This window comes from Neodiprion lecontei, chromosome 4 (assembly GCF_021901455.1).
Source record: "Neodiprion lecontei isolate iyNeoLeco1 chromosome 4, iyNeoLeco1.1, whole genome shotgun sequence".
Classification (NCBI taxonomy): Eukaryota; Metazoa; Arthropoda; class Insecta; order Hymenoptera; family Diprionidae; genus Neodiprion; species Neodiprion lecontei.
In genome coordinates this window covers 12,998,147-13,020,974 of record NC_060263.1, presented here as the reverse complement: position 1 = coordinate 13,020,974, position 22,828 = coordinate 12,998,147, and the positions used below count along the sequence as shown (strand labels likewise).

The following is a 22,828-nucleotide window of genomic DNA, read 5'->3' as shown; positions in this document are numbered from 1 at the left end:
TCTGCTAAACGACCAATTCCTGTTGACATTGTTGCTCCTGATGTTGTTTTCAATCCTCTCGGACACAATTTTCTCACACTTGCTGATGACCTTGTTTGGATAATTGTTAGATGACAGTAATCTTCTAACCATGCGAATACTTTCCTTGGTCTTGTTCACATGACTCAAGCGCATGGCTCTGTTCAAAAACCCTTTTACAACCCCCAATTTCTGGCTCAATGGATGATTGGAATTAAAATTCAAAATTCTTCCTGAGCTGTACGGTTTCTTGAACCAAGAAGTTATAAGATCACCATCTTCTGATCTTTCTATTAGTATGTCCAAAAAAGGCAACTTCCCGTTATTCTCAACTTCCAAGGTAAACTGGATGTCCTTGTCAACACTATTAAACACATCCAAGATGCTGTCTACTTTATCCTTTGGAACCACTGCAAAGAGATCATCAACATACGACTTAATAATCGGAATTTCAAAGTCAAGGTGAGTCAACGCCATTGAAACAACATAATCTACTGCAATGATGGCAATTGAAGGACTTGCTGGACTCCCCATAGCACATCCTTCCTTCTGAAGGTAAAAATTAAAAGCCAGAGTGAGACAACATAAACTTGACTGCAGACCTGAGAAGTCCATAAAAAACAACAAAACAGCATTAGCGGAACATCACTTTGTTGAGGATGGTCATAACTTTCAGTTCGAGGATGTTGAGATTTTAGATCTGGAGAAAAATTACATGAAGAGAAATCTAAGTGAAATGATTTTTATTAAGGCGATGAATTGTGTCAATTTTAGATCCGACACGCAAAACCTCAGTACAATTTACAGTGACCTGATAAATGATGTTAAGAATTCAATAGTAAAGTCATAGTAATTATTTTTATTTTACTTAGAGTTTGAACTTTCGCGCGCAATATGAATAGTACTAGTCATGGACAACAGAGTCATGTTGACAATATAGATAATGCGAGCTCCACACGTACTATCACACTGTGTGAGAGTAGTACAGTCTGTGATTTAAGAGTCACTACGTTTGACATGTGTATTTGTCCATCATTGTTTATATTTGTCCATTTTATTTTATTTAAATTGATTTATTGGCAGAATGATTTTATTAAAAAATGTATATATCTGTCTAGTCTTATTTAAACATATTTTTGACTTGATGTTATGGACCAAAGGATTTTAACGAGGATTTAACCTCAAAAGTAAATATTTTGTGATTTTGTTTAGTTTATTATTTCTGAATTTGTAGCTTACATGTATCATGTCTATTGTTTTATGCAACTTAATTTTAAAGTTTATGTACATCTGTTACAGCTTGCCTGATGAAGTTGGAAAATAAATGGAACCAACGAAACGTTGCAAATTTTGATAAGTTGAATCTTATCAATTCTGTCCAAGTTCCCAAGAAAATTTAGTATTTATTACATTTAACATGGATGAGAACCAAGATTTGGATAATAATCACAGTGTAATGAGGTATAGTATGACTTTTAGGAAATGTCCCTGCATGTTCCCTATTCTGTTTTCGTGTCTGTCTCTGTATTGCGGTTCTTGAGACGTATATAGTGAAGCAGCTTCAAATTCTGCGCGTGTTCTCCATTTACCGCGGTTTAGGCGGTAGCAGTTCTTCGCGTTGCCTTCTAAAATCAGGCCTAAGTGTTTCATTAATTATTTATCTGTTAATTCGTATCCTGTTTGTGATTCCATGAGGTTTTCAATAAATTTGTATGTGTTTTCGTTTGGACGATCAAAGTAAGTTATTTTCCATATTTGGATTGTCCGCATGGGTATTCCGGCTGATTGTGTGTTGTTGATTTTGATGTGGTATACTGGGACAATCTCTTGAAACTATACATACAATGCGCATGCGCCAAATAATTCAATCTCATTGGTCGGCGAAATCGCCCCGCGGCGATGTTGTCATCTGCTGAGCAGAGGGCCAACGTACACAAAATGAGACAAGACTCAAAAGCTGTAAATCTCTCGTGCATAAAACCGCGGATTGGAGTTATGTTGCTGTTTATTTTTACGTAGCGTGAATTGTCTAAGAATACTATCGTTTAGCAATACTGTGGTCGATATCGGAAAATATTCAACCGACGCAAATATCAAATGATACAGAAATTGTATGTTATTTATTGAAAGAAAAAATCTGAAATTCAATGTGAAATGTCATTAACAAGTGGGAGTCTGGACAAGCAGAGGTAGGTGAGTAAAAACAACGTTTATTGTAAACAGATTCTTTATTTACATAAAATTAAAAATGCGTCTCATTAACGATTGATGTTTTGTGCATTTTCTCGGAAATGAGTTGTATCCAAAAATACCAAAAGATCCAGTCTGATAATGATAGCTTTTAATATTTTCAGGTACGAAATAATTCATTGTCAAAGCGGGACTAAATTCGTCAGGCATGGAAGCATGTAGGTAAATTTCTAATTACGTGATCTTTGACAATTACAATATTTTAACATGGATTCAATGATAAAATTCGTTTTTTTTCAGCAGGCTTGGAGTTCAAACTTTGATTAACACGAGGAAAATTATGCCTTACCTGATGGTCAAAACGTTTAGGTGGCAAGGATCCTGGTTTCTCGAGCGGTGCAATCATTATAACCATCGAACCTGGTTGTTCCGTCAGACATCAGGTGCCAGAGTGAATCTCATCAGGCCATCGCCACCTTCTTAACATTAGTTGAGGAAAAATCAAAGAGCGGGATATACTACAGATGATGGTGGCTGAATATCCCATCATTTTACTTTGATCGAGCCAATAGCGATAAGCTTGTTACTTAACCGTTGCCGCCAATTCGTTCTACCGAGGAATCATTCTGTGCACCATTGTAATTCAAGCATTATTATTGACCAGCATTGTTTTTCAAACTTTATGCCATTTAATTTGGTATCTTATTTCGAAGCTTACTTTTACTCTCTTTGGCATTAAATTCAGATAAATAGTTTTTCAAGTCCTCAATTAGATTGTGGGGTTGAATTTTGCTAGGCAAACTGAATCAATCTGAATCTAGAATTGTAAAATAACTTCAGTTAAAAATGTCTGTAAATTTAATTTTAGTTGACGGTGTCATCTGGCTAGCTAGTTGCACGATAACTTGAAACAAAATTCAATTTTACACTCTTTATAGGGTCCTACGCTGAGACTGAAAGCTTGTGAATCTCCATTCAGCGCAATTTTTTCTGCACTTCATATTAGGATTGTCTGGAGCAAAAAAAATCTCATTTTGAGATTGGAAATGGAACCTGAAACGCAGAAGTTATTCAGTACCACGAATTGAAAACCAAGAATTTTATAATGGTTCCTACAACAAAGGGACTCTTTCCAAATATCTTTGTTACAAGGTGATGTTCGGAGGACTATGAACAAGATATTGTATCGGATCACATTATTTGGAAAAAAATTTTCGTGAACTTCGTTAAAAATTGGATATTCATTTATTTTGATGGAATAAGGGGCACAATTTTGAATCCGATAAGTCAATATCTTCGTAATGATGTTTTCACATTACTCTAAAACATGATTGTCCTTGAAGCTAATTGTGACGTTAAGGCGCATTTTCCGAAAGTTGATTTTGAACTTGTGTCACAGGATATGATTTACGTTCCTGAGTTCTACGCTTCCGATTAGATTTTCTTTGTTTCGAACCGCACTAACATGAAATATAGAAATCGTTTCAATAAATCTAATATTACTCGAATTTTCAATTTGAGTATTAGGTTCCCTTTATTTATTTAATTGAACATCATTAAAAATACATTGACTATTGTTCGCTATTTGTTGTTAGCTATTCGACCGAGCCGCGTGGAAGGAGTAGATCGCTGTAGTTTCAAAGATGAGTTATTTGATTTATTGTTGTATATACACCTTATTTATCTACAGTATTTAATCCATATATGTATACAAGGCAGTTAATTCATTGGTTGCCACGCGAGGGAAGGAGTAGTCCTACTCCTGTTGCACCGCGGTGGAGGCTGCAGCGATGAAGTGCAGCGATGCATTGGTGCGGTCCTTGATGGCGGCGTATATCGGCTTTCCGGAGAGCTAGGCCGTGTTGGAGGGCGGCGATTTTCCGGTTCGGTCGCTCGTTGTGGAGACTCCCACTCGCTGTCAGACGGTGTCGTCTGAGTGGCCGTTGACACGTAGGTGGGTTGAGACTCTGGAAACGGAGAGACCGCTGCCGGAATGCTGCGGTAGTAACTGGGAGACGTTACTCTCGCTCTTCTGACGCCCTACAGCGAAAGTAGGATCGCTGGTGGCCTAGTCAGAGGCCTGAATGGGAGGTCCACACGGTGAAGCACCCACGGAGCTGGTGGGTTTTGGGAACTCGTCCTTTTGGTTGAGCTGGCTGTTGCCAGTTGAACAGAGTCCGTCATGCAGTTGTCAAAAGTCTGCGTGCTGGTCTGTGATCGTAGCGTAGCGTGGAGTTGCGTGGCGTAGCGTGACGTAGCGTAACGTAGCGTAGCGTAGCAGTGTAGTTCGTTTGTTTGGTCAGTTTCGGCGAGTCCGAAGTGTCCTGCCGATCGGTGAGATCGGTGGTCTCTTATCGCAGCCTCGGTTGGTCTTCAGCAGCAGGAAACCACGTTGGCTGATTGCGCGACGCGCTCGGCTGCGTCGGTGGCGTAAGCGGCGCGTGTGACGCAATACTTTCTTCTGTGGCGCGTGACTAGAAAGCGTGAAACGCTTGTTGCGGTGCGTGAGTTGTAAGGCGCGCGACCGACTAGTTGACTTTACAAGGTTGTTGTGAACAACTATCAACTATTTGTAAATTTTGTTGAACTATTTTCGAGAAAAAAAAGATTCACAGTTCTGTTACAGATAGTGTGATATTTAAATTTCTTGATCTCTCGGTTTAATGTCCCATTTTCAAAAGTGATAAAATTCAATATTACCGCCTGAAATCACAAGAGAGTGAAAAAGTTGCTTAGTTGCTTGAAAGTGGCGACGATCTTTATACGTATAATAAATTCAATAGGCATATAACAGTAAATATTAGAGACGCAATTATTTTGGCCGTATCACCTGTTGACAGAAAACAATTTCATTGTTACTTCTAATGTACAAAATAATAAAAGTGATCAAATAAAGTGTTTCCACCTATCTGCTGCGTTTCTTTCAAGCACCCAACATTTAAACAGATTTCTCATTTCAGTCGAATAAAGCCAATTTTCAAAGAGCATTGGCATCAACTTTCCGAGTCACTATCTCGACTGTTTGAGATTCTAACCTTAAAAATTCGTGTGAACTACATCGACGCCAGAAACAGAGTTTGACAGCTGAAACTCGGAGTGGCCAGCCTGCCCGTGCCGCCGATAAAACTCGCGCATGCTCATTGTATGTATAGTTTCAAGAGATTGTCCCGGTATGTTCAGTGGGAGTTCATTGTGTGCGGGGTATATTGTTTGTGTGTCGTATATACGTGGTTCTTGAATTCGTGTGTTTCTTTGCTTAGTTCCTCAGAGTCTATCAGAATTCGTATTTCTTCTAGGTTTCGATTATTCGTGCCTATGTATGTGTCTGCTTCTATTGTTGGTAAGGCTGATGTATTTTGAGAAAACATGTGTGTGTGCCTTTGTTCATGTATTGGTGTAATGTTTAGTGTGTGCGTGATCTCTACTGGTTCCATTGTCCTAGGTTGTATATGTGTGCTGTGTAATGATTCGCGATTCGGTTCTGCTATGGGTGCGTCTAATAGCCTGGGTTCGTTATTGATCATATTTCTGTCATCTCGAAATGGCTCGTGTATTCGCATCCGCCGATAGTATCCGTGTGTGTTTTATACTTAGTTTGTATTGTGTGACCCGCGCGCGTTACCAAGCGCTGTATTGTTTTGATTTTGCGCTCTATTATGTGTGCCTGTGTGTTCTGTTCACGAGCCGTGCAGCCAACTGTGTCTTCTGTCTGGCATTGTTTCGGGTCGTGTACCTGTGTCGTATGTGTATGTGATTTTAACCGAACCTGTTTTAAATTTCTAGAGTGTTTGAATTTGTATAAATTGTCTCTGTTTTATGTATGCAATTGACTCTTGTCGGGATTAATGGGGAAAAATGTGGGTTTTTACATTGGGCACCAATTTGTGGGAGGGGGGGTGAGAGACAGGGAGAGAATGTAGCCCGCGAAGTCGAAGGTAAAACTTTGTGCTTATATTTGTTTGCGATTGAAGCTTACAACTAATTGACAAAGGAGTTGGGTCCCGCGATGCAGCTGGACTCCCCCCGACTGATTGTGAGTGGAATGTACTTAATATTACCTGAGTCGAACTTATTACTAAGCGTGAGTGTGTGGGTGTGTGTGGGTATGCGTGTGTGGGTGCGTGGGTTAGCGTGTGTTGGGGTCGTGAGTGAGTGCGTGTGAGTCGGTGGGGTGGGTTGAGGGTGAATGAGGCGTCAAGATTAGGGGGCGAGGGCTCTTGAATCTCCGGCATACTTGTTATGCGCTTCTCTTTTCGGCAGCTGCGGGGCTATTTTCCATTCCCCAGGGCTCGTGGCGGACTGGCTGCGCGTGTACACGTTGCGTACGTTCAGCCTTACTCGGCCGCTCTCGGGCCTGTTTGGCTCTGGTCCGCGGGTTTGGGGTTTATTGTGACGTGCATGTGGTGGTGTAACGTCACAAGTTTTTTCGATCTTTGGTTTCAGAACTATCGGTGAAACTTGTGAAGCATTATAACACTTTGACGGAACTGTCAATCAATCTAATGAATAGTGGTTTTTTCCCGAAATGGGTTGCTTTATGAATTTGGCATCTCTGAAAGCTGAAAGTGATTTTGCAGTATTCATTCCACAGAACTATTCTCAAAAATAGTTTAAAACTCCAGGATTATTTCAAAAAGAGTCAGCACACATAATTTTCAGTGAATTTTGAATTTGGGGTGCCAATTCACGTATCCGGTTTGTTCAGTTATAATCTCACCGAATCTCAAACTTTAACATTAGAATGGAATTCCTAAAATAATCTATATTCATTCGGTTCTATCAATGTGGCACGATGCACTGCACTTGTCTTCTGAAAAATTTGTATTTTTATGCTCGCCCAAGGATTGGATAAATTAACTTCCTGCAAAACATATTAGAAAAAGTATAACAGGCAAGTAATTGCGATTTCGAAAAATGATTACCACTCTCAATATTCCGCTCTGCTCATTTCAAGTCACTTCTTACCTATTTCGTAATCTGTATACTTCAACTCCACCTTCCACACGGAATTCTTCACAATAAACATGAAGCTGATAATCTAACTATACCCACATTTAGTCAAGTTTACTCCTCGATTTTTCAGTTATATCCGTAATGTAAAAGCGGATAAACGAACCCAAGATCGTCAGCTATCACAGATGAGTAAAAAAAAAATCAATTGAATCAAATGTTTGTACTCACTTCCATCTTGCTAGTGCAATGTCCAGTGGTATTTTGAAGTAAATGATAGACACGTGCCTATACGCATAAAATTTGACTAAAGTCGTGGCTGGGAGCTGCCCAATTTTTTCGAGTTCGCTACTACTTATGTGCAAAAATGCCAGCACCATGATAACTAGCAAGCAAGTTAGCGTCTGGACCTCCATGTTGAGACTTTGTGAATATACAACAAAGTAGATCTGCAAGCGGCGATTCTTTATCTGCAAAAAAGAAATGGTTGATTACTTTATGATTTTCAACCTTTTCGTGATACATTTCAATTTTTTTTTCAAGTAGATATGGATTCAGAGTTAGCTGTGATGGTGTCTACCGCAGAAATAGTAACAGTATAACTTCGATCAGCACTCAAACTCAGACTCAGCAAACAAAAGTTTGTATCCGTGTAGTATAATTGGTTTCACCATATTTCTAGGAAAATCACTGTTCCATCATGCAAACTGCGAATGATCTCTACAGAAATTATACAGTGTCCACCATAGGCTGCTTTGACTGATATACATATATAACTCACAGATTTGAGTTACGGCATAGAGATGTGACAAATATACAGATGCATGTAAGATCAATGAATCAGATATGTTGGACTGACGTAACAACATATCATAGATTTCACTAGAATAAAATTGTATTGTTAATTATGAATAACGCACCTAGATTTGATACATCTGTACCCAAACTGACTTAAATATTTACGAAAAACGCACGCTTGCTGGGGGATTTGGATACACAACCGGTACACGACCTACCTATCCACATTCTGGTAAGCTATCTGCGATATCACGACACCGACAGCATGATCGAGGGTTGTGAAAATATGTAGAAACGCGCTCATAATTTTGGAATTGATATACGCATTCAAGTTGAACTGAATTCATCGTGATGTCGTTACATGGGGGTGTATGTGTTCGAGCGGTGCTTGTAAATGATTGAAAATAGGGAATACTCCCACGTAACAACAATAAATAAAAATGAAGAAGAAGACCCAGCTTTCGATAAATCGGTAAGTGGGATCGTGTTGCTATAGCTCCAAACGGAACTGTGAGAGTTGTTCTCATGGTGAGGTGAAATTTACATCAATAAAGGATAGCAGATTTTTCAGAAATCAATGGTTATAATGAATTAATCTTATGAAAGATGAAATATATTGTTCAAAAATTGTAGAATGAAAGTACGCGTGTTTAAGTGATTAACAATAATAATCAAATAAACTCAGATTTTATTAATCACAATGATTAGATGAGTGAGGTGTGGACGCGTGAATTATGTTCATGTAAAACTGACTGCAAAATATGTATTGTAACATAACATTTTTAATACACGTTACAAACGGCCTGCCAAACCCTGGGCGAAACCCAAAAGTGAGGATTTCGCGATAATAATCGTCGATAATTTCGGAAACAGCACCAAAACAAGAGACATGTATCCAAAACTCTTTATAGGCTAGCGAATGAAATATTTCAAGATTTTTGTTTATTTTTGTTTTCGAGTATATGCGACATGAAGTAGAGGATCGGCGCCGAATTGAGCGACATCATCTGGTGACAACAACGCGGGAGTTCTCAGGGAGAAGATCGACGAGTGCGAGGCGCCCAACAAAATCTCGTGATATCTTTTGTCAGATAAATTTTTCTAGCTTTCATCGCGGGTCGCCAAATTATTGTAAACCCGGTGTGTTCCTGGTAAACTTCTTCGGATGAGCTAGAAGTAGCCAAAGATCGGCGTCACAGTATGAGCGATATATTCTCAGACTAAATCGTATACACATATATTTTGCTTGGAAGGTGGTGGGGGCCAACACAAAGTAATGTTTTAATATTTGCATACTGCGGCCTATGACATGAGCTCTAACGACTAGAGTGTATCGTTTTCTTAGAATATCAATTTTATAAGTAGTCCGTATACATATATTTACGTAAAGAAAGAAATTCGTGATGAGACAAAGTAACGAACGGCCATGGGAATCGAACCCGGGACGAACGGAAGCTTATCCGTGTAACAAAAAATTTACAAGAGCTCAAAATCTTTAGCAAGACTCTTTACGATGCATCTTTCTACCACAGACGAATATTGTATGGCTATCAATATCACTGCATTACGTGTTTGGAAAATTCTTACACAAGTTTTTAACTCCGTTTACAATATTGAATGTCCTACATCGTAATATTCCATGTTACATGCCTCGTATTTTTGATTTGGCCACAGCTAATATTACAAACTATATTGTATTTTCAGTGCTCTGTTGGTTAAGAACAGGTTAATACATGTACAAATATTATAATTTTCAGTAAAAAATGTATCATAACAATGCGTGATTGGGAAATTTTTCAGCTGGTTTTGATATTCACTATCACGTATGATAAATTTTGCATCAATATATGAGAATTGATTTGCGAGTATGAATTTAGCCATACAGGGGTATAAATGGTGATTTCATATGCCTAGTTTGAAAATGTCATATGACTTTGCATTGTGAATTTGTTGCAAATTTCAGATTCTTTTTAACAGTGTGGACTTATACTTACTAGCCACCAAGCGTCCTCGCCGTTGTCACGTCAATCCTTCTCATCTGGTCAATTCGTTTATGTTATTGTTTGCGTAGTTATAGTATTTAAAAAAAAATACTATCAATATGCACAACATTAACAGAGACGAATTGGCTAGATAAAAAGGATTGACATGACGATGGCGAGGCCGCTTGGTGCTCCAGTCGGTACAAGTCCACGGATAGGCTTTCGCTGGTCCCGGTGTCATGCGAATCTTTCAAAAACGTCCGTACAAAGATTTGAACACTATATACTCTTTATTTGAACCAGAAATACAAATGCGAGTTTATTCCGAAACGAAAATATACAATTCGAGTTTACAATTAGTCAACAACATAGTCTGAAAACAAACAAATTCGCGTATGGTGATGCGAGAAATTAGAGACATGGTAGTCAGGACGGCTACGTACTGTTATTGTTTTGTTGACGAGCGTTGTAATAGTTTGTGTTGTGATAGTTCGTTGTCTGGTTTTTTCCCATTCCATGTTTTTGTTCCAAGATTTCACTATGTTTTCTAACTGTTCGAAGTTTGCGAATTCGTATGGTTTTATGAACATTTCATATTCCATTCTCATGTTTCTGTATGCTATATCCAATTATTCGTGTACTGGGTATGGTGGGGTGAGTTGTGAGAATAATAATCACAGTGTAATGAGGTATAGTATGACTTTTTGGAAATGTCCCTGCATGTTCCCTATTCTGTTTTCGTGTCTGTCTCTGTATTGCGGTTCTTGAGACGTATATAGTGAAGCAGCTTCAAATTCTGCGCGTGTTCTCCATTTACCGCGGTTTAGGCGGTAGCAGTTTTTCGCGTTGCCTTCTAAAATCAGGCCTAAGTGTTTCATTAATTATTTATCTGGTCATTCGTATTACACAATTCGAGTTTACAATTAGTCAACAACACAGTCTGAAAACAAACAAATTGTCGTATGGTGATGCGAGAAATTAGAGACATGGTAGTCAGGACGGCTAGGTGGTCTAGTAGAGTAAGTCTCCGGCAAAGCATCTCCAAATACCAGGTTCGATTCCTGGTTCCGTCATTAATTTTTCAATTCACCAAAGACATGTTCGAATTCACTTCTCTATAGTTGGTTAATAAATTTATGGTTGCATCTCTCTTTCTAGACGAGCAATAGATGCATAGTATATGGGGCAGTCCATGACATCTCCATCAAGATTCTACGTCGATGTTTCAGATTGGCGTCGTCATTTTTTGTATGAAAGTACATTACGAAAAACGTAATCGCAATTGTTTCAGAAATTCTCGACTGAACGTATCTGAAGTAAGATTTAAGAACTCGAAAGCAAAAACCGCTTTATAAAATCTGCAAAATTCGGATAAATCTTATAAAATGTTACAAAATTTTTTTGTCACCTAGAAGATGATGATGATTTTATAACTTCCAAAGATAAACAAAAGAAATAAAAAAATTATTATTATTGAATTGCATTTTGACATAAGAATGAATATAAAAGCTCATTACAGTATCTCTAAATAGATATTTTTCCGCCCGTAATATAATGAGCTTCCGTGTTCATTTATACGGCAAAAATGCAATACAATAATAATTTTTTATTGATTTTTCTTATTTACCTTTCGAAATGATGATATCTCCATCTTCAAATAAGTATCAAAAATTTTTGTATGTTTTGTAAGATTTATTTGATTTTTTTCAGATCTTACAAAGTGGGTTTTTCTCAGTTTTCAAATCATACTACAGATACACTGAGTCGAAAAATTCTAACAAAAATTGCGATTAGGTTTTTCGACACGTAATTTCATATAAAAAATTATGAAGCCAATCGCAGATATCGACGTAAGATCTTGATCGGGATGTTATGGAATGCCCCATATATTTTCACGATCACTGGTGTAGTGCACAGACCCACAGCCACTAAGTATGTATATGAAGAACAATTATTATTCGGGAGCATATGTTTCCGTATAAATAAAGGAAATATTTTTTATTCACTTTTTAAAAACTATTATTTACAGCTCTTTACACTTTTATCTGTAAACAAAGAACGACCATTTAAGTTTAATATTATCACTTCTCTATTTACCCTACTAATTTTGTTCACAATATGTCTTCCTTATTATCAATTTTCTTTCTCTGTAGTTGGCACGTGTGCTCTATTGCGCATTATATTCTGTATCCGTGTTTCTCCTCAATTCGTATACTAATCGTCACTCCATCTGATGGTGATCAAATGAAGGGCGCGTGGAGCATGAGAAGCGCAGCATCTTCAAAACTAAGGAACGTATACTTTCCTCACATACGAGTACATAGAGCATTCCACGCCAAATCGACCACTTTTGAACCCGATCCTTTTTGATTTGGCTGAAAGTTTTTTATTCATTTCCACCCTATAAAAAACGATTCTCAGAAATTTTTAAAATTTGTTTATCAAACCAAAAAAAAGTTGTGAACTTTTGAAAAAATGGCTCATTTTTTTGGAAATAGCTATAACTTTTTCAACATTTGAGTTATCGGGACGTTTTTTTTATTAGAAATTTTTGTTAACTCCGGCGTATAGCCACACGTCTCCATCATCTCGTCATTCTCCCACGATTCTTACAGTAACCCTATCATCTCATTCTTCTCCTCCTATTTCCGTTCTGGCTCACGCCACTCGCTCTTTGCTGAATTTGCTACTTCTATTCCCCACCATTTTGCACACCTCACATCTGATCCTCTTTACCTCATGGCATTCCTATTCCAACGTTTGACACGAACAATTCTTTTTCCAACACTCAACAACCTTACGTATAACTTTTCTCACCAATTGTGAACTACACACTCCGTTCGAAACTACTCCACAAATTATTCAACCAAATATATATTGCATACCTCAACCACCAAATATATATTGCATACCTCAACCACCTAAACGGTTATTCAAGCCTATCATAAATTCTGGTTGTCTCCGGACGCAAAGGCGAAGGCGAACCCGTTTGTTCCTTACCGCTCGGGAATAAACGACGTCCACGGACGTAACAGTTTGATGAAAAAATTCTGAGAAACGTTTTTCATAGGGTAGAAAAGGGTAAAAAAAACTCTCAGTTAAATCAAAAGGGATCAGGTTCATATAAGTGGCCGATTTGGCGTGGAATGCCCCATATATAATACGCTCACGGATATGGACGATCAGGCAAGTAGAAGGGGGGACATCCTACCTTTCCTCACGAATGACACTAGACAGACTAACGTTGAAACGGAAGGGAGATACGCCTTACTTCCACCGATAACGAACTCGACCGAACGACAAACAACGATCGACGCGTCGCGACGCTGCGACAATCCGGTTCGAAATGGATTCTAATTATAAATCAGGTAACGTTAGTCAGCACAGCAGCAAATTTGTTGGAAAGCGCACAGCTGACACGTTTGTTACATGGCCATTCTCGTCTCGAGGCAGACATGAACTTATTGTTAGGATTATCTAACTATATGATTAGGAGTATTGAAACTTAGAAAAGGGCATAGTCAGATAAACATGCCGCGAGCACCCTCTCTCGAGTTGGATTCTGCTAGTGACCAACGCTTTCTGTTGGTAAATGACAGACTCATACCAAACTTTAGCCTTCTAACTCCATTTTGCTGAAGGTTATCGCATAAAACGTGATTTTCAGTTTTTGGGCGATAACTCAGCCATTTCTACTTAAAAAATTTGGAAAAAATCACAGGTCTAGAAAACATATGTGCACATTTGGAGAATATTTTTTTGACATTTCAGCGGAATACTCCATCTTCTAAGAAATGTTGAATGCTTAGATCGCTGATTTCCAGTCGATTTTGAATAGAACCACGGTTTTTTTCTTCACAGTATGAACATCTGCTTTTATATGAATTGTTAGGGGAGAGTCGGGTGACACGGGCATATGCTATTTTTGGCTAATAAAGTAGCGCCATCCATCGGACGACTCTACAGGCTTGTTTTCAAGGGCGAATGTCTGGATTATGAAGAAGAGGTAGTATACCTTTCAGTGTATGTATTTCCCTGAAAGTACAGACCATAACCTACGTATAAACGCTTGGACCTGTTGGTTCACTTCACCGCAGTATGGTGGAGTCATATTTGTTTGCAAAATTGTGCGATCGGGGAAAATGGGGAGCTTTGGTATCGTATATTTTGGCGCTATTAATGGTACGAATAAACAAAGTCAATTTATTGAACCAAAATGGATTCTTCATTGATTTCAAATGCCTAGTAATTACAAAATCAAGTCGAACCAACAGTCCTGATCGAAAGATGATATGCAAAAAGCCGTTGACGAGGTTTTGAATAAACGTTGGGAATATCCTTCAGCATCTAAATCTTTGGAAGTACCTCAGAGTAAATTAGCACCCAGAGTGAAAAAAAAACTAAGACTGGTGTTTCTATCAAAGAAACCAGTTCCAAAGGGCTTGGTCGCTATAAATCAGTATTTTCCGACGATCAAGAAAAAGAGCTGATTCATTTATTCTCGAAATGGAAAGCCGATTTTTCAGATTAACACTTGTCGAGTGTCGTCAGCTAGCTTAGGGAAAGACTAGTTGTACTCCTTTCTCCGCAGAAACCCTATCGTGACACTATGATCCCCAGAAGCTACATCAATTGCTCGCGCGATGTGTTTTAACAAAACTGCGGTGAACAAGTTTTTTGATCTTCTATCTGGGTCGTATGAAAAATATAACTTTATGACTGAATGAATCTACAATGTGGACGAGACAGGAATCACAACTGTGCCCAAAAAGCAATCTAAAATTCTCGCCTTAAGAGGAAAGCGTCAACTAGCAGTTCTCACGTCGGCAGAAAGAGGCACGTTAGTAACAGTTGAAATATGCATGAGTGCTGCAGGATCCTACAAGCCTCCAATGTTCATTTTTCCCATCAAAGAGCGAGGCTCGAATTATTAGATGAGGCACCACCAGGAAGTTTTGCTGAATATCATCCCAGTGGTTGGATGCAGAAGGAAATTTTCATCAATTGGTTCAAACGCTTCAATGAAATCGCAAAATAAACGAAAGAAAAAACGGTTTGACTTCTTCTGGGCAAGCCCGCGACTCATACTAAGAGTATTGAACTGATCGACATGGCACGAGCTAACTTTAGTGTATTGTGTTTTCCACCTCATTGTACACATCGAATGCAACCACTTGACGTCTCTTTCATGGCTCCAGTTAGTCAATACTATACTGTACAAACCAAAGGGTGGCTAACTGCTCATGCTGGTCGATCGATCACGATTTACTAAATCGCGAAACTCTTCGGCACAGCGTTTATGAGAGCGGCAACTTATGAAACTACTGTTAACGGTTTTAGGAAGACCGGAATATTCCCACCTGATCCTTCTGTGTATACCGATTAGATGTTGAAAACATCGGAGACAATTGACAGATCGCAAGTGCAGAATATGGATGTCCTAACTTCAGGGCCTTCGACCGTGCAAGTGCATGAAGATCAATGTGAAACTTCGCAACCCCAGTCTACGCAAGTGAATCCAGATCAGCCTGGAACCTCATCAGGACTTCCACGAGCGCCATCGAATCAATCTGGTCCTGAACTGCCCACACCAAGGGTTTAAGGAACTACACCTCCTGTATCGACAGCCTTTCAGATTTCTCGAACAGATGCCTTTTCAATTCCGCGTGCCGAAAGGCCAGAAACTGAAAATCTGATAAACGACGCGGGAAAACAGTAATCATTACCGACTCCTCCTACAAAAATGAAGGTAATGCCTCTCAACGCTAAGAATAAAAAACAGAAGGCAAGTGCAAAGAAAAAGAAGTCAGAACAAATAAGGGTAAAATTAAATTAATTGAAAATTAAGTGTACGAGCTGTGCGAAGTGGGCTCACGAAGCGTGTTCTGAGGTTCACGACGCTAGCACAGACTATGTTTGTAACTATTGTAACCAATAATAACTTGTATTTTTGAAACATTCACTTGAATTTAAGTGCAACTTGACTTACTTAACTGAAACTTTCGTTTGTGCAATAAATTTTGTCATTTTTACTTTAAAAAAACATTTTTATGATTAACAAATTCTTCAATTGTTTCAGTAGGGAAAAATAATTCCCAGCAATCCATTGATCTTTTTGCACCTTTAGCAGATTGTTTAACATCAGGTAAACGTATTACAATATTATGGCGTCGCGTTCTAACTTTTTCATCATGTGAATCATGAAACCACTTGGTATTTTTGTCTTTGCCCAAAATAAATTCATTTTGATTCCTTCTTTTCGGTATTATTGTTGCCATCAGTATCATCATCGGATTCTTCACCAGTGAAATATTTTTAAAAATTCTATAATTTAACTATCTAAAATTTTGGCGTGACAAAATATTTGAAGAATTTAAATATTCATGAAAGACAATACATTTAGTAGACAATATTTCACAAAATTCATCAAAAATCGTAAAATGATTCGCGCAATCAGTACCACAGCCACGCCGTTTTTTCTTATAATATATAATAACGAAGATTCGGTTTATAATTTGAAGATCGAGTACCGAATGCTTGCGCCTTTTGGAAAGAAGGTATGCAGCCTTTGAAATTTCTAACAGACCGACATTGTTGATTTCCTTGAAACAGATTACAAAAATTCTTTGTTCAATGACAAACATTATAGGCAATACTTAGAAGTGAAGGTAATTTACCGTATATTTATTTTACTTCTTTAGCGAAAAATTATTTTATGAAAGTGGTTCGAATAACTTCAAAAATAGTTTTACCAGGGATTTATTGAAGTGGGTTGTCTCTAAGCTACAGGTCAAGAATTCACAAGGTCGAAATTAGTAACGTTATTCTTATGAAACAATGCAGAAAAAAGTCCTATTTTCTTATTTTTACAAAGTTATTTAACCAAATAATATTTCGAAATATGAGTGTATTTTGTTTTATTGCTATTTACCGACTTTCAGATCATTTTAAAATGACGAAATAATGGTTTTTCCTCAGCATGAATCGTTACTATAACGTTACTAACTTCAGTATGATAAGAATTTCATAGTTAAATACACTACTTGTTTTTAAAATAACTGACTTTTATATCGACTTTCGGGGTATTAATTGTATGTTCTGAAATATATCATATATTGTCATATAAGGGACAATTGGCAGAGGAATAAGCAGTCAGATAATTAATAATAACACAGTGATTTCGTGGATAAACTAACGGTAAATAATAGCTTGCTTGGGCGTAAAAACCCTCACGGTGTAGAGGGAAAACCCAAAAAAGTTAGCTAGCTTTAGCGAATTTATTAGACAAAAATAAGAACAGATATGATTACATAAAGAGTAAATACTACGACAAGTCGCACTTTAATCTAATTACGCACTCTCAGCGTTATCAGGCCGCCAGGAGACTGAAACTAATGAAACAACGCTACGCCTTAAAACCTACACAAAGCGTACTTGACTCGCATGATAAGAGTGTGCTTAAATTCCCCCCCACGGACTAGCCAGCGCCATACCTCACTCGAATCTAACCGCGAAGTTCTTTGCCGGAAGCTCTTCCGAAGCATAGCATTCAAATTATAAGTGATATCACTAGGCCAATCCGAGTGCAGCATTCCATCTAAATTTGCCGCCACGTAAATTGCCGTTTTCTTCGCCTGGGTAAATTATTAGTAGTGATATGGAGAGGGGTGGTTCTGGATCAATCTGTTTTACCGATCGAGCGGGAGATGTAGGGCGCGCTTCGCCTGTACTCGGTGTGTTACCCAAGCTAACCTGAACCAACCCTACCTCTAACCTTACCTGCAAGATGGCGGACAAGACGGCGGAGCATGTAGTCAGTGTGTTACTGACTTAAGCTAAGCTGACCCAAACTAACCAATGTAAACAGCAGGATGGTTGAGGCAAGATGGCTGACAAGATAGTGGAGCATGTTACCTAACCTAACCTAACCCAACTTGACGAATGTAAATAACAACATGGCGGACAAGACGGCGAAGCAAGATGGCGATGTAGGATGACGGGGTGGTATGGCAAAATGGCAGGCGGAATATACCCTTTCAAAATAGTATCAGAATACTTCGAAAACATTCTTTTGCACTAGTGGACGCGATCGCGACACTGCAATTACGTAGTCTGTGAATGTTGATGACGACCCGTAGACTTTACTGCAAATTGTTTACTCCAGGCATATTTGCCATTCAGAGAAAGTATTACAAAAAAATTAATATTTTTAGCGATGGATAGAGGAATACCGGCAGAATAACTGCAGTAAACATGCTATTTGCAAATAACGGTAGAATAACTTACATGTAGAATGCGAATGTGCATTACAAAGAATTTATTATGGGGGTGGGTGTGGTTGATATACAAATCACGAGCTTATTAAATAAGTTATACGGCTCTCATAATCGTCTCATCGTGAACATCAGTATCCAGCGTACGTGAAATTTGAGAAATTTTCATCGAACGTGATCGATCTCAACAAAATCAATTTCGTCAGTTGCCTGGAAACTCTACCAACCAAGAGAATGAAATATGGAATATAATGAAACAACACTGAATACGGTTCGAGTATTTTGCTTGCGCTTAACGAACAATTCGAACTCTTCCCGCCACCTAGAATCACCCGCATAGCACACAACGTTGCACCAACATTGCAGCAATATTGCAATATTGCAGTTGCGGTTGCCACGTTGCAGACACATTGTAGCAATATTACAATTGACAGCTTACATATGTGATATAGGTTGTGGAAGTAAAATGAAAAAGGTACACAGGATATTTGTTTATACTGCAGTTTATTTTTGATTAAGACCCGGATCTTTACTAATATTACTTTGAATACAAATGTTGGCTGTCCAGCAAACGCTGGGTTCAGAGCTAACTCGCAATACGCACTGAGCCGATCTACCTGCCGGTACGCTATTGCTCAGCCTACACACACACATACGTACTATACCTACTCTTACCTATGGACATAAACAGAATATATATATGTATATAACTAATATCGACGTTCAATTTATATTTCAACAATATGAAACATTGCAGATGGATTGCTGCAATATTACAATTCAGGCAACTTGCCCGTCATAATTGCAACGATATTGCAGTAAAATTGCAGCAATTCCGAAAGTTAATGTTCGAATTATGACAGCCTATAGGTGATGGTATTCGAAAGCCTACGGGGGCTGTATAGGGTAGTCTGAGCCGGTAGTGTAATCAATTTTGTGAAGGATTTCAAAATGATCAGTAGGTCTAAAAAAAATCCACTCATATAATAGTCGCTATAAAGTTGTTAAAGTAATTTTTTTACCTATCCCTGAAGTTGTTAAACGCCTCCCAAAAATATACTCTATTTTCTTATTCATTATTATTGTGCTATGCATCATAAAAAACTATTGATTAAAGAGAAATTACGAATGCTAATTTTCTTGCCGACAATTAGTTACGAAAATACCGCAATTCGTACTTTGTGTCTACTATCACCTCAACGCGTGGCATAGTTGTGTTTTCGGGCCAATTCGTGCCCTTCGCGACGCCACGGCCAACGCGCATTCATCTTGACCTGAATAATTTGCAATGCATGGCCGAGCATGGGTATGAAGACCGCGTTGTCGAGAACTTGGTAAGTACTTGAAAATTTAGATATTTATGTATAAATACGCTTTTATTCTTCTGAAACGTCTGAATTCATATACGCATTCGGCTTGCACAGAATTTGTGGTTTTTGATGTGTATTAAATCAGTATTAATTGTTTCAATTTTATGAATGCGTCGTCTTGCGCAGTATGGACTATAACGTGGCTCCCTCAACCCTGGGCGGAACCAAACTCGAGGGGATAACGATAGCTAAGTGGTTAGAAAAGAGCACCAGAACTGGAGTCACACATTCGAGCTTCCGAAAGGGGACACGGTAGTGAATAGCGAATAAGTTATTGCAGGCTGTTTTTTTCTCTTTATTTTTCGAGTACAACAGCACCAGGCCAGAGGTCAACTATGGAGTCGAAGATATTTCGGAGTGGCGGAATAGCGACGACCTCGAGGGAAGGATGTTGAGGCTGCGGGGGGGGGAGCCAACGGATATTCCTGCGACGCGGGAATCCATAGTCCAGCCGAGTAAGCATTGACTCCTATACTTTTCGAGAACAGTTTCGCCGATTTTTTCGTAGGTAGATTTGACGTCAACCAATGAGCCCTTGATTTTGCCGCCATATCAATTTAACAGCTGATTGTTTATAAAAATGTTGAAAAAAAAATCGAATTTTTATTTTTAATTTTTTTTCTATCGGCGTGAGGAAAAAATGTTTGATATAAAAGTAGTAGGTCTCATCCTCGTGTATGAGAAAAAATTTTTTTCACCTGAAAAATAATGTTTAGTTTAGCCGCAAAATGTAAAAAACCAGCCATTTTTTTTTTTTAGTTTCAATCCAGTTTCCTTAATTATAAATTTAAACCTTTGAAACTCACATGTTGCGTGTGAAATTAGTGCTTTAAAAACCAGTCCAAAAATTATTCGATTATCTCCTACATTATGGCAACAAATAGCGATTTTCGAAAAAACTTTGGGTACCAACAGAATCCAACATAATGGGGTTACAGCGTCAAAAAAAATTTTTCGTGGTACTTACAGATATGGAGATTACTAATGCGATCATGGCCTTTTTTCATTCAAAGAAATGAAAACTTAATTTTTTCGGAGTTCTGTTTCGATCAAGCTTTTAATTTCTTGGGTCATCGTCAGAATAGATATCGAAATTCCCCAGTTCATTTGTAAATAATTTGTACGAAAATTTTTTTTTCACAGCTGCCTCGGGGGGGTCACTGAGAGTGTAAATTCAAAATGGCGACCAAATCATGCGTATGCGTATATTCGAAAAATGGTTTTTTTAGGTAAATAGTTTTTCTTGAATAACTCGGCCGGTTTCGATTTTACAGAAAAACCGTCAGAACAAAAGTTATATAAATTTTGATTTTCTATAAGTTTAGTTGTTACAGTTTTTCTTCTAGGATCAAGATTTTCGGAATTAAACCTGAAAAAAGCGACAAATTCGAAATATTTCCATTATCTCGTTTATTTCCAACTTAATGGCATAAATGAATAGCAACAAACTTGTTGAGAATCAAGTTCTGAACAACTTCGGTTCCCACCTTTTTTTCCAAAAACCAATATTTTCGGAATTTAACCCGAAAAGGAAGGATTCTCCGTCAACTCGGCCACTTTTTTTTCGACCATCTCAGATCTGCCCCATAATTGGTTACATCAAAGTACTACTAAAAGGTACTTTGCGTGAATTTTTTCAGATTTTTCAATTCATTATTTGAGAAATTATTCAGCAGGATTCCGGAAAAAAAGAAGTTGCTTAGATACTATATTTACACTCAATTCAATAATCCAATTGCATATACAAAAGACAAGAGGCAAATTATATGCGGTTTTCGTTGATCTTAATAGCGCATTCCCGTCTGTAGATCACTCCATGCTCTGGTGTAAGCTGCAAAAAAAAGGGCTTAGCTCAAAAGTTATAAAAATTCTTCAAAGCTTGTACTCGTCGGCAAATATCAGAATTGGGAATTCAGACGGGATTTCAGACCCTATTTATATTACAAAAGGTGTATTGCAGGGTGAGATACTTTCCCCAATCCTCTTTTCAATTTTTATTGCTGATTTAGAAGATTTTCTGCTAAAAAAAAAGTATATTAGAGGTGTATCAATTAATAATTTAGTAGAAATTTTGTTACTAGCATATGCCGACGACATTGTCATTTTGGCCGAAAGCTATATACATATGAAGAGAATAATTGAAGCCTTATATGAGTACTGTGTAATAAATAAGTTATCTGTAAATACCAAAAAAACGAAAGTAATTATTTTTCGAAAAGGCGGTCGCAGACATAAACAGGAAGAAAAAAAATTCATGTACGGGGATAGCTCTGTTGAAATAGTCAAGGAATACGTTTATCTGGGGGTGACCTTTTCTCAAACGGGGTCATATGAATCACATACGAAAAAAATAGTTTCCAAAGCCAAAGTAGGGTGCTCTTCCACATTAGCGTTAATACATAGAATACATGCGAATTCTTGGAAAGTTTACGATGACCTATTTGGGGCGCTTGTACAATCAATATTATTATACGGTACAGAGGTGTATTCACTGAGGCATCTAGATAGTGTGGAAAAGAAACAATTAGGTTTCTTCAAAAAACTCATGTATTTACCTCAGTGCACACCGAGTTATGCGGTAAGAAGAGAATTGGGACTTAGTCAGTATTCGCTCTTAGTCTTTGAGCAAGTCATAAGATGGATTAATAAAATTTTGAGAATGGAAGATGATCGATACCCGAAAATTTGTTTCCTTAGACAACTACATTTAAGTCAGTACAAAGGTGCCCAGGATAATGTGAACTATAATCGGGTGGTATGAGTGAAGAAAATGTTCTTTGAACCAATTGACAGGCTAGACCTGTGGAATGAAGCGACGCCAGGCGAAATAACGCTGCAAGAACCTGAACTATTAGAGAAGTATGAGGAATACTTGAGCGATATGGATGGAAAAAAGTAGCACAGTCCTCCTCACTTATCATGTACAATTTGTTGCAGACTGAGAATAAGGTTCAGGAATATCTGAAAGCGTCAATACCTCTGAAAATATTAAAAGTCATCTGTCAATACAGGCTAGCGAACTCCTACTACACAAGAATAATATTCGACTCTAGGCATTACAAAATATCTGAAGGAAGATACTGTAACTATTGCAGCGAAGTTATATGTAGACTTAGGTCACCTGACTGTTCCATATAGAGAGCTATACTATAAAAGAGTCGGACTAAAACTACCTCTCTTAGAAAACGGATCGCTTGATATACATACGATTTTCTCTCTCCCAATAGATAGTAAAATATTGAGAAAG

At 38.0% G+C, this 22,828-nt stretch overlaps 1 protein-coding gene across 2 annotated transcripts in view; it reads right to left on the bottom strand.

The window, feature by feature from the left end:
- LOC107217132 (transmembrane protein 8B-like) overlaps nt 1–22,828 on the bottom strand; it is a 557,855-nt gene that overhangs the window by 323,480 nt on the left and 211,547 nt on the right. For both annotated transcript variants that reach the window (XM_046738348.1, XM_046738347.1), the window contains one exon: nt 7,390–7,628. In XM_046738348.1, the coding sequence (XP_046594304.1) occupies nt 7,390–7,574 (185 nt within the window). In that variant the 5' untranslated portion in view covers nt 7,575–7,628. The remainder of the gene's footprint in view (nt 1–7,389; nt 7,629–22,828) is intronic.